Consider the following 12063-nt stretch of genomic DNA (forward strand, 5'->3'; position numbering starts at 1 on the left):
TCAGAGTGCTCAGTTAATCACTTGTCTGACTGTGTGCACACAGGTTAACGCATTGTAGCCTGAAAGGAGACAACGTGCAGAGACTGCTGGAGATCCTCCTGCAGGGTCCTCAACTGTCGGTCCTGGAGTACGTGCCGAACACAAACACAGCCTTACTCACACATTTGCTAACAGACATTTACTTTCCATAAATACCGGTACTAGTGCTGAAGTCTACACTGTTGGTGTGGATGCGGACTTGTTCTTTCTTTTGACTGCAGTTTATCAAGTAACCAACTGGAAGATGAGGGGGTGAAGCATGTTGTGGATTGTCTACAAAAGCTTAAAATCACACGCTATGTGAAGTACGTGATTTTTTAAAAGTTTTTTTACGAATTTCCGACCTATATTTGTTTGTAAAACCCTGTTACATACATTTAGACATGCAGCTTAACATGTAGGTAGTACTAAGTAAATAATAAATCTAATAGATTAGAGCTTTATCGACATGTGTATTTTTATGAATGTAGAACACTTTATTGGTCTCTAATGTGTCTTCATGCACAGTTTGAGCAACAATGGCCTGACGCAGGAGGGGATGATGGATGTGGCCAACACACTGTGCACCTATAACAACGTCTCAGGTGTAGAAATCAGGTAGGTCTGTGCATTGTGGGAATGAGTGAATAAAGGGAGATGAAGAAGAAAGCCATTCAATGAATTGTGGAAAGTAAAAAAACAAAAACTGTAAGACTTAAAGTATTCTTCCCTGTTTTTCTCTTTGTCCATCAACTCAAATGTCTGCTGGTAGTTTGGAAGCAGAGGAGAGATGTCTCGTCTGGTTCACGCAAAACAATTGTGTAAAATCGCTGAGGTAGGTAAAAGTTCATAATTACAATTGTACAAGTAACGAGCAAGTAATTGTGCAGAGGGTTTCCATTTGAAGTAGGGTAGTAGTATGAGGCACAGTATTAGTCAGTATATTAGTAGTATTATTAGTATTACTATTAGGCAGTGTGTTACCTTCAGTGGATAGCGGTGGGCACACCCCCTACATGGCGAGTCCTTTGAAAGAAAACAGTCACATTTTATCTGCAAAGTAAAGTTACTGCTTGTGGCTTTGAAGAGAGCACAGATGATAGAATGGAAAAACATAAAATATATAGACACAAATATAATGCACACTTAATGATGTTGATCCTTTCAAGTGGGCCTGTCTGTTAGGTGTGCCCCCTGTCCACAGCATAGCATTGCTTTTCTCCTGCGCTCGTTCGCCTTGTCTGAAACTAGTTTCTCCAAACTCAGGATGTGCAAACAGTTGTTTACTGTCGGTAACTATGGATGAGAACCTCATATATTCTCACTTTTAAAAAAAAATCAGAATTATCCTTTAATGTGGCTTTTTGTTTTTTGTTGCACGTCATGTGAGATGTTCTATAACCTATTCAAAAAAACTCTACATACACAGTTTGAGTCTGAGTCATTTTATCTGAACACGAGATATGTCTGGTGTAACATCTGTTAGGCTGCAGCTTTGAGAAGTCTTCATTTATCGTTTGATTCTTTGTTCTCTCCCCTCTGATCTGCCTCCCTGCCAGTGTCAGAGACAGCAGTTTGGAACGTGGCCATCTGGTCAGACTAGCAGAGATTGTGTCCATCAGTCCTGGTCTAACAACACTAGAGTAAGTACACCTCCATCTTCCCAACAGTAGCTTCTCTACAACTTCAGCATATATGGGATTTTTAAGGAAACAGAAAGGACATTGTTTTCACATACCAATGTATATATTTGTTTCTGATAAATACCACACTATAGTAGGACATCTACTGATCTCCGTGTGTCTCAGGTCATCTAGTGTATTTTATTACTCTGAGGTTTGTCCACAGGTTCAAGAACAATTTGCTACAGTTGGATTGGATTGAAGACTTTGTGAAGCTGTTGAACAGCTACCAGAGAGACTTCAGCATCAGGTAGGAATACAGAATACAGTATATGTTGCCTGTGTGGGAAACAAATGTATGGAGCTTATTTCTTCCACTTCACCACTAGCGACTTATTAGCTTGAGAGTAAGTTGCGGCTGTATACCCTCTGTAATCTTTTAAGCTTTTCTTTTTCTCAGCATACAATCCACAGTGTGTGTTAGTCTCTGTGCTTCTGTCTAAATAGTTGATGGAACTTGTGTAAATGTTGAAATACTGAGCTGTAGCACTCTCTCTTTCTTGCTAGTATTGAGGAACGTTGGATCAGATCTGAGGAAGCTGTGACTTTGTTGTGTCGCTGTCTGCATGTCAGCAGCAACATACAAACTATCAGGTCAGATATAAGAATCCATACGAGTAAACACACGTTGGGACACTGCATAAATAGTAAACAACATATTCAAAGTCACTTCAAAAGGCCCACAGTATGTGTGTTTTCATGTTTAAATGTGTTATATGTAATCACCTTGCAGGGTTCACAACACCACGCTACATCTGTTTTTGAAGAAGTCCACTGAACTTCAGAATCAGAAACCGTTTACTTCCAGGTATGTTTCACATACGAGGAATTTGTTTTGGCGTGCGGTGCATCCATTAGACAATAAACAACAGTCGACACAGCTGGTCTGGGAACGCCTCGGGATCCCCCAGAATGAGCTGGAAATAGTTGCGTGTGAGAGGGAAGCCTGGGTCGGCCTGCTGCCACCCCGCGACCCGACCCCGGATAAGCAGCTGATAATGGACGGATGGACACAGTGCAAGAAATAGAAACATATTAATGTGATAATAGAATATAAACTAAAGTGCACGGTAGGTGTACGACAAAGTGTAATGGGAAAGTGACAAGTGTTTTTAAATATGAAGTATGAAGGCATGTGCAGGGTGTGCTGAGCTCACACAGGTAATATGTTTAGGTTGCATATTTAAATAAAGTACCCTGCCACTCTAAAACATGGTTAGCATATTGTTTCTCCACATGAAGAAATGTAAACATATAGCCTCCAGTACACAAACACTGAGAATGGACTGTTCAGTAAAGTAGGAAACATCTTATAAATGTCCGTTGGTGGGGTCTTTCCTCTGATTGATCTACATATGACTTGTTTTTGTGTTTTCAGCGACGGCTGTGCAGATCTGACTCCACGAATAGCCACAGAGAAAATCTGGTACTTTTTTTTCTTTTACATGCAAAGCCAATACCTAGCAGTGATGCAGCACACTCCATCACAGTTCCAACTATCTACTGGCATACTATCAACTTCATGGCAGCTTGCTATGTATACATATATGTTGGCCATTAACAAGGACGTGTAATGCAATGACACTTCTGTCTCTCGAAAGCAAATTAGGCATTGTTATTCATTTTGACAGAAAACAAGATAATCCCAAATGTTTAGTAAATATAAAAGAGCCAAACCTGCTCTCCCAGTAGTTGATAACAGCAGGAAAGAAATGCTAGCACATAACATTTTGTACAGGTCCTGGATGAAGTATACTCTCCTCTCCTCTCCTCCAGCCTCTGGAACTGTGCAGTACAGGGGTACCACCTTGCATCCATGAAGAGCATCATCTCGAGATGTCCTTTACTCACAGACCTGGAGTTAGTACTCTCTATTTTCTCTGTGAATATAATATGCACAAGGCAGTTACAAGGGAGACATATTTGTAAAACAAAAACAAATCATGTTTGCTCTCGCTATTTGCAGTTTTTCCCACAACAGCCTGGGCGTGGAGGGAGCTGAGTTTCTCTGTTCTGTCCTGCCCTTACTGCCAAATATCACTTCTCTCAGGTGAGGGTTCCTCGCCACAATGGACACCATTTTATTATTTTAAAGTTCGAGCATGCCAAGCAACAACTTTTGTTATCTGCAGTATTTGTTCCAAAGAGACTTCTGTGACTGTGGTTGAGAAGCTGTCAGAGGCCCTGCTGCAGGCTGCAGCCATCCAGTGCTTAACGTGAGCTACACACACACACTCACACATTTTATGAGCTGTCTGGACCAACAACAACAAAATGTTTATGAGCTTAAGTTCAATCTTTATTTCCCCTCTCCCAGTCTGTCAGGTCATGTGATTAGTGACACAGGAGCCCAGATTCTGAGCAGAACGTTGTCTCGGCTAAGATCACTCAAGTAAGCATTTAACATTCGGCATAAACATGACATGATCGAATCCATCGCCAAAAAAAAGTGCATTCACAGTAATTGCTCGTTGGTTTTTCCTCTCTAGTCTGTCTCACTGCCAGTGGTCAGCGTCTGGAGGGCTGCAGCTCATCAAAGCACTGGGAGAGTGTGTCTGTCTGGAGGGCCTTTGGTAAGAGACACATACATACATACATACATACATACATACATACATACATACATACATACATACATACATGCATACATACATACATACATATATATATATATATATATATATATATATATATATATATATATATATATATATATATATATATATAACATACATACATACATACATACATACATACATACATACATACATGCATACATACATGCATATATACATGCATATATACATATATACATATACATATATAAAACATACACACACATACATACATACATACATACATGCATGCATGCATGCATGCATGCATGCATACATACATACACATACACATACACACACACACACACACATATACACACACATTCATACATACACACACACACACACACCCACCCACACACATACACACACAGGCATATGAGTGTATGAACATGTGTCCAAACATAAACTAGAGAGTGGCTTCTATAATGTGTTAACGTTCCTGGTCGATCCGTGTGCCTCTGTTGATGTTTTGTGTGTGTGTGTGTGTGTGTGTGTGTGTGTGTGTGTGTGTGTGTGTGTGTGTGTGTGTGTGTGTGTGTGTGTGTGTGTGTGTGTGTGTGTGTGTGTGTGTGTGTGTGTGTGTGTCTTACAGTCTGGACTGCTTGTGGCTGAATGAGGAGAGCAGAACGTGCCTGGCAAAAGTACTAAGGAAAATCAACTCTATACGCAGTCTCAAGTAAGAAACACCATCTGGTCTACTTCAGCTTTCTCATTAGAACTTCTGACCTTTCTGTGTCATTACAAAGATTAATTGAGTTTAATGCTGCCAGGTTATAGTGCATTAAGTATTTATCTAATATATGGAGCTAAGCCCACCAAGCTATTTCAGGCAGATGCTTTTACAACTACCGCTACAGTGATACTGATGCACTTTACTCACACATATCCGGTTCCTCTCTAATAATCTGGTCTATTTATGATTTGCTGCTCCAACTATAACTGCCAAAGCTCACTCTCACTGCTCACATTACAGCCACTGTTACTGCTGCTCTTCATACCAGCGTGTCATCGGCTTCACATGGACTTCACATACATTTTGTGGGTGGAAGGGATTCTGATCCCACAATCCTCTCCTTCCCACGGGGAGATGTACCATTCCCTGTTCTCTCATAGTGCTAAGTTGTAAATTGCTGCTCAATGATGAGTTGCAATGTCAGAACAGAATAGTCTGCAGATGTCAATGCTGTTTGCACAGCACATAAATACACATCACACTTATACGAATAAACATCCTCCCCCATGAGAGATATCAACTACTAGTTTGGAACCACTTCAACAATTTTAATGAGTATTGAATTGCCCAGTTGAGCACTACATTTAACCCTTTGTTTATGCATATTTTGTTTGTGTTGTGGTGTGTGTGTGTGTGTGTGTGCCAGGCTAAATAAGATTTCAACAGAAATGGGACCATCACAAGCAATCGGTGTGCTAGATCTCCTCGCTGCTACGGAGGGACTCACGCGAGCGCAGGAGATAGAGTGAGTGTGCTGCACATAAACAATTATGATGACCTGTGTGTCTAAAAGGCATGTTGTCGTCGTCAGTGATGTTGGATGTGTTTTTTTCTGTTGTTGTGTCAGGTTGGAGGGCTGGAGGATGGCTGATAGAGGAATAGAAGAGCTGACCAGACTCCTTCCTGCCTGGAAAGAGCTCAGAAAGATCAGGTGTGCAGGAAGGTCTTATATATAGGTATTCTATATAATATAAGCGTAGTTTAACTCTATGATGGGCCCTGACAGTGATGGCTGGTCTTATTACTATAATGTGACACGTTTCAAAAACGTACCTCGTCTGCCTCGTAAATCCATGTGTGATCAGATTAGATGCATTCAAATACAAAAATATAATACATTAAAAAAAGAATATATATATATATATATATATATATATATATATATATATATATATATATATATATATATATATATATATATATATATATATATATATATAATAAAGAGAAAGTAAGTTCAAATACAAAAATTACTGTAAAAACAAAAAAAAAGCCCACACTGCTTGGTGGAGTGAACTATTCATGCAGCAGTTATCCCAAAGACAAGACATAATAAAATATAATATAAAGACATAATATAATGATACAAATATCAGTTACACTAACAGTTAAGCTAACAATGATAGGCATGCCCCATGCTTCTCCCTACCTGTGTGAAGAGAACATTTTATTGTCATCACTTTCTCCCATTAGCCGCTTGTTTTTCCTTTTTTCAAACGTTGGACGGGCTGCCACCCCGTGTGTTCATTTTGTTTGGTGTGGCTGCAGGTATTTATATATTGTTTGTGGTGTTGCTGCCGGCTGCACGGTGGAGTAGAACCCAAGCCGCACTGGTGACAGTGCTGTAGCACCTCACAGCAAGAGGGATCTTGGGTTTGGTTCCCGGTCTGGCAGCCCTTCTGTGTGGAGTCTGCATGTTCTCCAAGTGGCCACACGGGTTCCCTCCAGCCTCCTCCCACAGTCCATAGACATGCGGCTCCGGTTAATAGGACTCCATATCAAATTTATTTTGTGCTCTTTTATTTTTCCTCCCTGTGTTTTTAATGTATTTATTTTACTTGCACATAGTGCTACATCTGTGTTGGAAATGTGATGTTTAAATAAACTTTAACAGTCTTTTCTTTAATAGGGTGTATACTGTATACTTTGATTATCTTCTTTTTATTTTTTACTTACTTTACTTTAGCACCACCAAGCGCTGGTATCAAAGTAGACACTGTGACAGTATTGAACCACTACCTGTTTTACAGCTACTGTGTGTGTGTGTGTGTGTGTGTGTGTGTGTGTGTGTGTGTGTGTACGTGTTTGCTTCCAGGCTATCAAAGAACCTTATCAGCGACCAGTTGGGAGTCGTGCTCCTGGAGGCTCTGAACAGCTGTACTCATCTGGAAGAGCTCCAGTAAGGACAGGATAAAATAAATATTATATGTTTATATGTGGCTAATTCATGTAAATTATGTACATTACATTATGGAAAAACAATGTAAGAGGTAAACATTCTGTCATGTTTTTATTCACACCTGCAATGATTGTATGCAAAGGTCCAATTAACACGTTTTTATTACCACATGTAAGCATTACTAGTCTTCAAAATAGTGTTCAGTGCTGCAAAATGATCATTTCCCACGTTAACTCTTCAGCCGTATGATTTATCGTCGTATTATCTGTTTCGTTTGTGTTTTGGAGAAAGAGAAGAATAGAAATTAGACATCCTCCTGTGCATGCATATATATATATATATATATATATATATATATATATATATATATATATATATATATATATACATATATATATATATATATATATATATATATATATATATACATATATATATATATATATATATATATATATATATATATATATATATCGCTACATACTGAAAACTTTTGTTTTACAGTCTGCCTAGCAACAGCCTCGGGAATCTCACTGCTGCCAGGATGGCCCTTGTTCTACCGTCACTGACACACATCACTGTGCTGGAGTAAGACACACACACACACACACACACACACACACACACACACTCAAATTTCTTGTTGACATATTTGTCAGACTTATCCTGAGGTTTATGTTGTTTATGAACATGTGTGTCTTTCTCTAGTATTTCAGAGAACAGGATTGGATATGAAGGATCAGTGAGCTTGTCCAAAGCAATAATGTGCATGAAGAACCTCACCAAGATCAAGTAAGACTCTTCAGACTCTTCAGACTCTTCCCCTGATGGATGATGTCTCAGTACACTGATTACGATCTGTGATCAAATGCTTCTTTCCTTGTGTGGTCCGGCAGTCTGACCTCTGTGGGGACCTCAGAGCTGTGTCCTGTTGCTGCGAGTCTGGCCCACTGTCCCGTCCTACAGGATGTGGGGTAAGATTAAAAAGGATCACATGATACATTTCCAGTAACTAACGATGAAGACAAATGTTTACAGGCAGCGATCAAGTATCCTTGCAAAGGTTCACAAAACAACAGAGAGGCATAAAAACAATAGGAGATGCTGTGTGTTGAACTCAAAATGTTCAAACGCATTCCTCTTGTATTCATGCAATCAATCAGAGGCAGCGATGTAAATCATCTGGGTTTCAGCAAGGTTTTACCGCCAGATCAACTGGTGAGCTATGACTTTGCACTATTGACCTCTGGCAAACTGTGCTGACAGTGTTGAGCTCGTAGGGTGTGGGACACATGCTCTTCTTTTAGCTCCCACTGTTTGAATCACTGCAACCAAAAACTACAATTTAAACTCATTGATGGGCCAAACTGACTAGATATTGCACTAATTGGCCATATTCTGAAAACATAAAGTGCATGTGTCTATTACAGTGACTTTGATGAAGATCACAACACGTTTCATGAGTGAATTATGCTTAAATGTAGGTCATTCCAAAGCCTTCACCTTCTTGGCCCTGTATATAGAACATAAACATGATAGATTATGATGTCAAATGGGAAGTTTGTCAACCTGAGCTGAAGGTTGAGAGGGATTGATTGTTTGTCCAGATGCTACACTGCTCCGTCTTTCTCTGTTTTATAGCCTAGGATGGAATAATTGTGGCGATAAAGTGGCAGTGGAGCTGGCCAGAGTTATGCCTCTATGTCAGAAGCTGATGAGAATAGAGTGAGTTTGTGAACACACACACACACACACACACACACACACACACACACACACACACACACACACACACATGTACACACAGAGACACACACAACAGCATTGGTTTTGTCTTTACTGCAGTTAATGAAATGTGCTCCTTTGGGTTTTGACTTCATTCACACTAAGTTCCTCTTGTAGTAGAGTTACTTGGTCCCCACATACTCACACTTTAAGGGAATAAAACGGTACGTATGTCCAGTATGTTTTTTTTATTCTTCCAGTCTGGAGTCAAACGCTGTGAGTGTTTCCGGAGCGGAGGCCCTGGCTGGAGCCTTAGAGTCGTGTCCTGCTCTGCAGCTCATCAGGTAAACTTGCTGTCATGGCGTCGCCCTCTTCTTTTCCCGCTACGGTTTTGAATGTCTCGTCAAAATAGCTACATTTGTTTTGGTTTTTTTAAGAAATATATAAAACCGTTGAGAATATAAAGTGTTTATAAGAGCCTCCACTGTGCTTTTCAGGCTGTGGAGGAACAACGTCTCCTCCACTGAGGCCTGCAGGCTCAGTCTGAGGGAGAGGAGGCTGAACTTCTCATCTACCTAATCGGGCTTTGTTGGACGGTGGCGCCGATAAGTAACATCCAAGTTCATCAGAAATCTGCAGAGGTGAACTAGTTCTACAGCTCCAGTATCAAAAAAGCTTGAGGAACGCTCCTACGGCAAAGGATGTAGACCACTACGTCACATAATGTGTTTAAAACCTTCATTCAGTTGTGTATCTGAGGACTGTAGCAGCTGGTGTCTACTGAACTAGTTTAAAGACCACTGTGTGGTCTGATACTCGAGAGAACCCTCATGCCTATTGACATACCATTAAACTGTAATAATGTTAAGCAATGCGAACAATGCGATTAACTACAGATTCACTCTTGAATGGTACTATTTTTAAAACTATTTAAATGCATGACGATGCACTAATTGGTCCCTAATTTCATGAACTGGCGTAACCAGCTGTGTCCTTTTGTATTCTGATGTTAGAAACACTGTCGCTGCAAGAGAATGCGTTGCTATAGGATGTGCTCGATAACAAAAAAAGATGAGTTGGGATTAGTGCAGGATGTAAAACATTTATACAATATGGACAATGTATAGAAAGCTACTTTGGGAATGTTAAAAAAAAGATTGAGGTCAGCATCAAGAGACCTTTAACCAACTAAATTAATAACCGGAACAATTGTGGGCCAATAAACTTAAAGTTCCCAAAAGGAATATTATGGGAAAATTATACAGGGCTTAAAAATGATTGCAATAAAGGAATTATTGCTGCTTTTTTGTTTGGCATGAACCACAATGGAAAGGGTTCCCACTAACTTCCATGTGAGAAAACAGGTATGCAGACTCTGAAGTCACTTTGCACCGTAACGTGTTTACAATAGTTAGAGGCCACATCAGTGAAAACACAACAAATCATAAACTCACAGTAAAAGAAAGAGTTGGAAACGCTTGTTCTGCTCTTATGCTCATTTTAGGTTGTGGTCTCTATCCAATCTGCGTATTTATTTCTGCTGATGTTGTGAAAAGTTATTGAGTTAGATCTAATTTAAACTGAGTTTACATGTTTTTACTCTCGTGAATAATTTTCACAAGAACACTGGATTTTTGTTGAGCAGAGACCAAGATGCACTCTGGTTGATCGTACTCTTAATAAGGTTTTTTTTTTTTTAAATGTATTTATGAATTTTTAAGTTTGTGATCAGGTTTGACATATTGCCTTTACATGAATGAATTTGCACTGACATGGCAATTGATGTATAAAAAAAAAATAAAGAAGAAAAAAGACTACATTGAGTTTTGGCTTTTATTTACGCGTTATTTAATTGGTTTCTTCACAATTTGTTGGTAAATTCCTGAATTTCTGTTCTCTAAAAAATGTGTTTTATGAACAAATGCATCATGATGTTTAAATAACTTAATATTGTTATTGTACTTATTATTATTTTATTGTATTAGTTAGGATGATGGGTGAATATAACCTAGTTTCAGAAGTACATGAGTCAATTTCTTTCCCACACATTGCACAAAGGGTGTTTTATAACTCTCTAATATTTAATCCTGACAAATGTCAACAGGAGCAGCTGAAACCACAGCTGTGCCTGTCAGTGACAAACTTTGGCAAGACTCAGAGGCAGAACACCTATTCTTTCATGTTGCTCTGACGCCCTCTGGTGGTTAAGACTGGTGGTGCAACTGTAGCGCAGTTATCTGCTCCGCTCTTGTGTTAAAGGGCACTCCCCTCATTAAAAAAGTATTTTTATGAAGGTCAGCTGACTTACAGGGAGTTCTCTGCCAGAGAAGCAGCTCTATTGAGTTGTCTGTGACTCTGCAGGGAGCTTTTCCCAGAGAGAAACAAACCCAATGGTGTCATTGAAATTTCAATGTTTCATAGAAAGCCTATTGTAAACTGAACATGTAGGATTTAAATACAAAAAGGGGGGATTTTGTGACTCATTGGCCTTGGCTCTTTTTTCTGTGAAGAACATAAATCAGAACACATTTTCAATGATCACACCCTGTACATCATCCTGACACATTTATGTTACGTACAGGAAGTTTGGGTCCACTAGACATGGGGCTAGTGAGAGTGTGGAAATTGTAGGTCCTGTTACCTTCACTGTGTCCCCCTGTCTGGGCCTGCGTGTAGAGTGTGTGTGTGTGTGTGTGCATGTGTGTGTGTGTGTGTGTGTGTGTGTGTGTGTGTGTGTGTGTGTGTGTGTGTGTGTGTGTGTGTGTGTGTGTTCTCTGCTCAACCCTTATGGTTCTATGCTCTGACCTCAGGGTTCTATGCTCTGACCTCATGGTTCTATGATATGGCCTGAGGATTCTCTGATCTCTAAGATGAAGACGAGCCTCAGAGCCAGCCCGTCAGCAGCCAGCAAGTGAAGAAATATGAACGTCAAGAAAGTGTGACATTGAATGACCTTCTTGAATAAAGCTCTGGCTGCCTGTGATGTCACTTCCTTGTATGCTTGATTGTTACACATCTACACAGAAGAGTCACATGGAAGAGCCACTCAGAAACATCGAGGAGTGAGCGTTGTCCTGGATATGACTCAGGGCCAAGACACAACAT

The 12063-nt window shown here is 39.8% G+C and overlaps 1 protein-coding gene across 2 annotated transcripts in view; it reads left to right on the forward strand.

The window, feature by feature from the left end:
- The window catches only part of nlrc5 (NLR family, CARD domain containing 5), a 32542-nt gene extending 21795 nt beyond the window's left edge, over window positions 1-10747 (forward strand). For both annotated transcript variants that reach the window (XM_068602939.1, XM_068602940.1), the window contains 24 exons: window positions 44-127; window positions 261-344; window positions 547-636; window positions 791-853; window positions 1578-1661; window positions 1867-1950; window positions 2208-2294; window positions 2434-2508; window positions 3079-3126; window positions 3477-3560; window positions 3667-3750; window positions 3833-3916; window positions 4018-4092; window positions 4190-4273; window positions 4914-4997; window positions 5701-5799; window positions 5902-5985; window positions 7150-7233; window positions 7738-7821; window positions 7942-8025; window positions 8130-8207; window positions 8875-8958; window positions 9219-9302; window positions 9456-10747. In XM_068602939.1, the coding sequence (XP_068459040.1) occupies window positions 44-127; window positions 261-344; window positions 547-636; window positions 791-853; window positions 1578-1661; window positions 1867-1950; window positions 2208-2294; window positions 2434-2508; window positions 3079-3126; window positions 3477-3560; window positions 3667-3750; window positions 3833-3916; window positions 4018-4092; window positions 4190-4273; window positions 4914-4997; window positions 5701-5799; window positions 5902-5985; window positions 7150-7233; window positions 7738-7821; window positions 7942-8025; window positions 8130-8207; window positions 8875-8958; window positions 9219-9302; window positions 9456-9537 (1957 nt within the window). In that variant the 3' untranslated portion in view covers window positions 9538-10747. The remainder of the gene's footprint in view (window positions 1-43; window positions 128-260; window positions 345-546; window positions 637-790; window positions 854-1577; window positions 1662-1866; window positions 1951-2207; window positions 2295-2433; window positions 2509-3078; window positions 3127-3476; window positions 3561-3666; window positions 3751-3832; window positions 3917-4017; window positions 4093-4189; window positions 4274-4913; window positions 4998-5700; window positions 5800-5901; window positions 5986-7149; window positions 7234-7737; window positions 7822-7941; window positions 8026-8129; window positions 8208-8874; window positions 8959-9218; window positions 9303-9455) is intronic.
- Window positions 10748-12063: the final 1316 nt, after the last annotated feature.

The sequence above is a fragment of the Clinocottus analis genome, unplaced genomic scaffold, assembly GCF_023055335.1.
Source record: "Clinocottus analis isolate CAN_PGR_092001 unplaced genomic scaffold, fCliAna1.0.p SCAF_6, whole genome shotgun sequence".
Classification (NCBI taxonomy): domain Eukaryota; kingdom Metazoa; phylum Chordata; class Actinopteri; order Perciformes; family Cottidae; genus Clinocottus; species Clinocottus analis.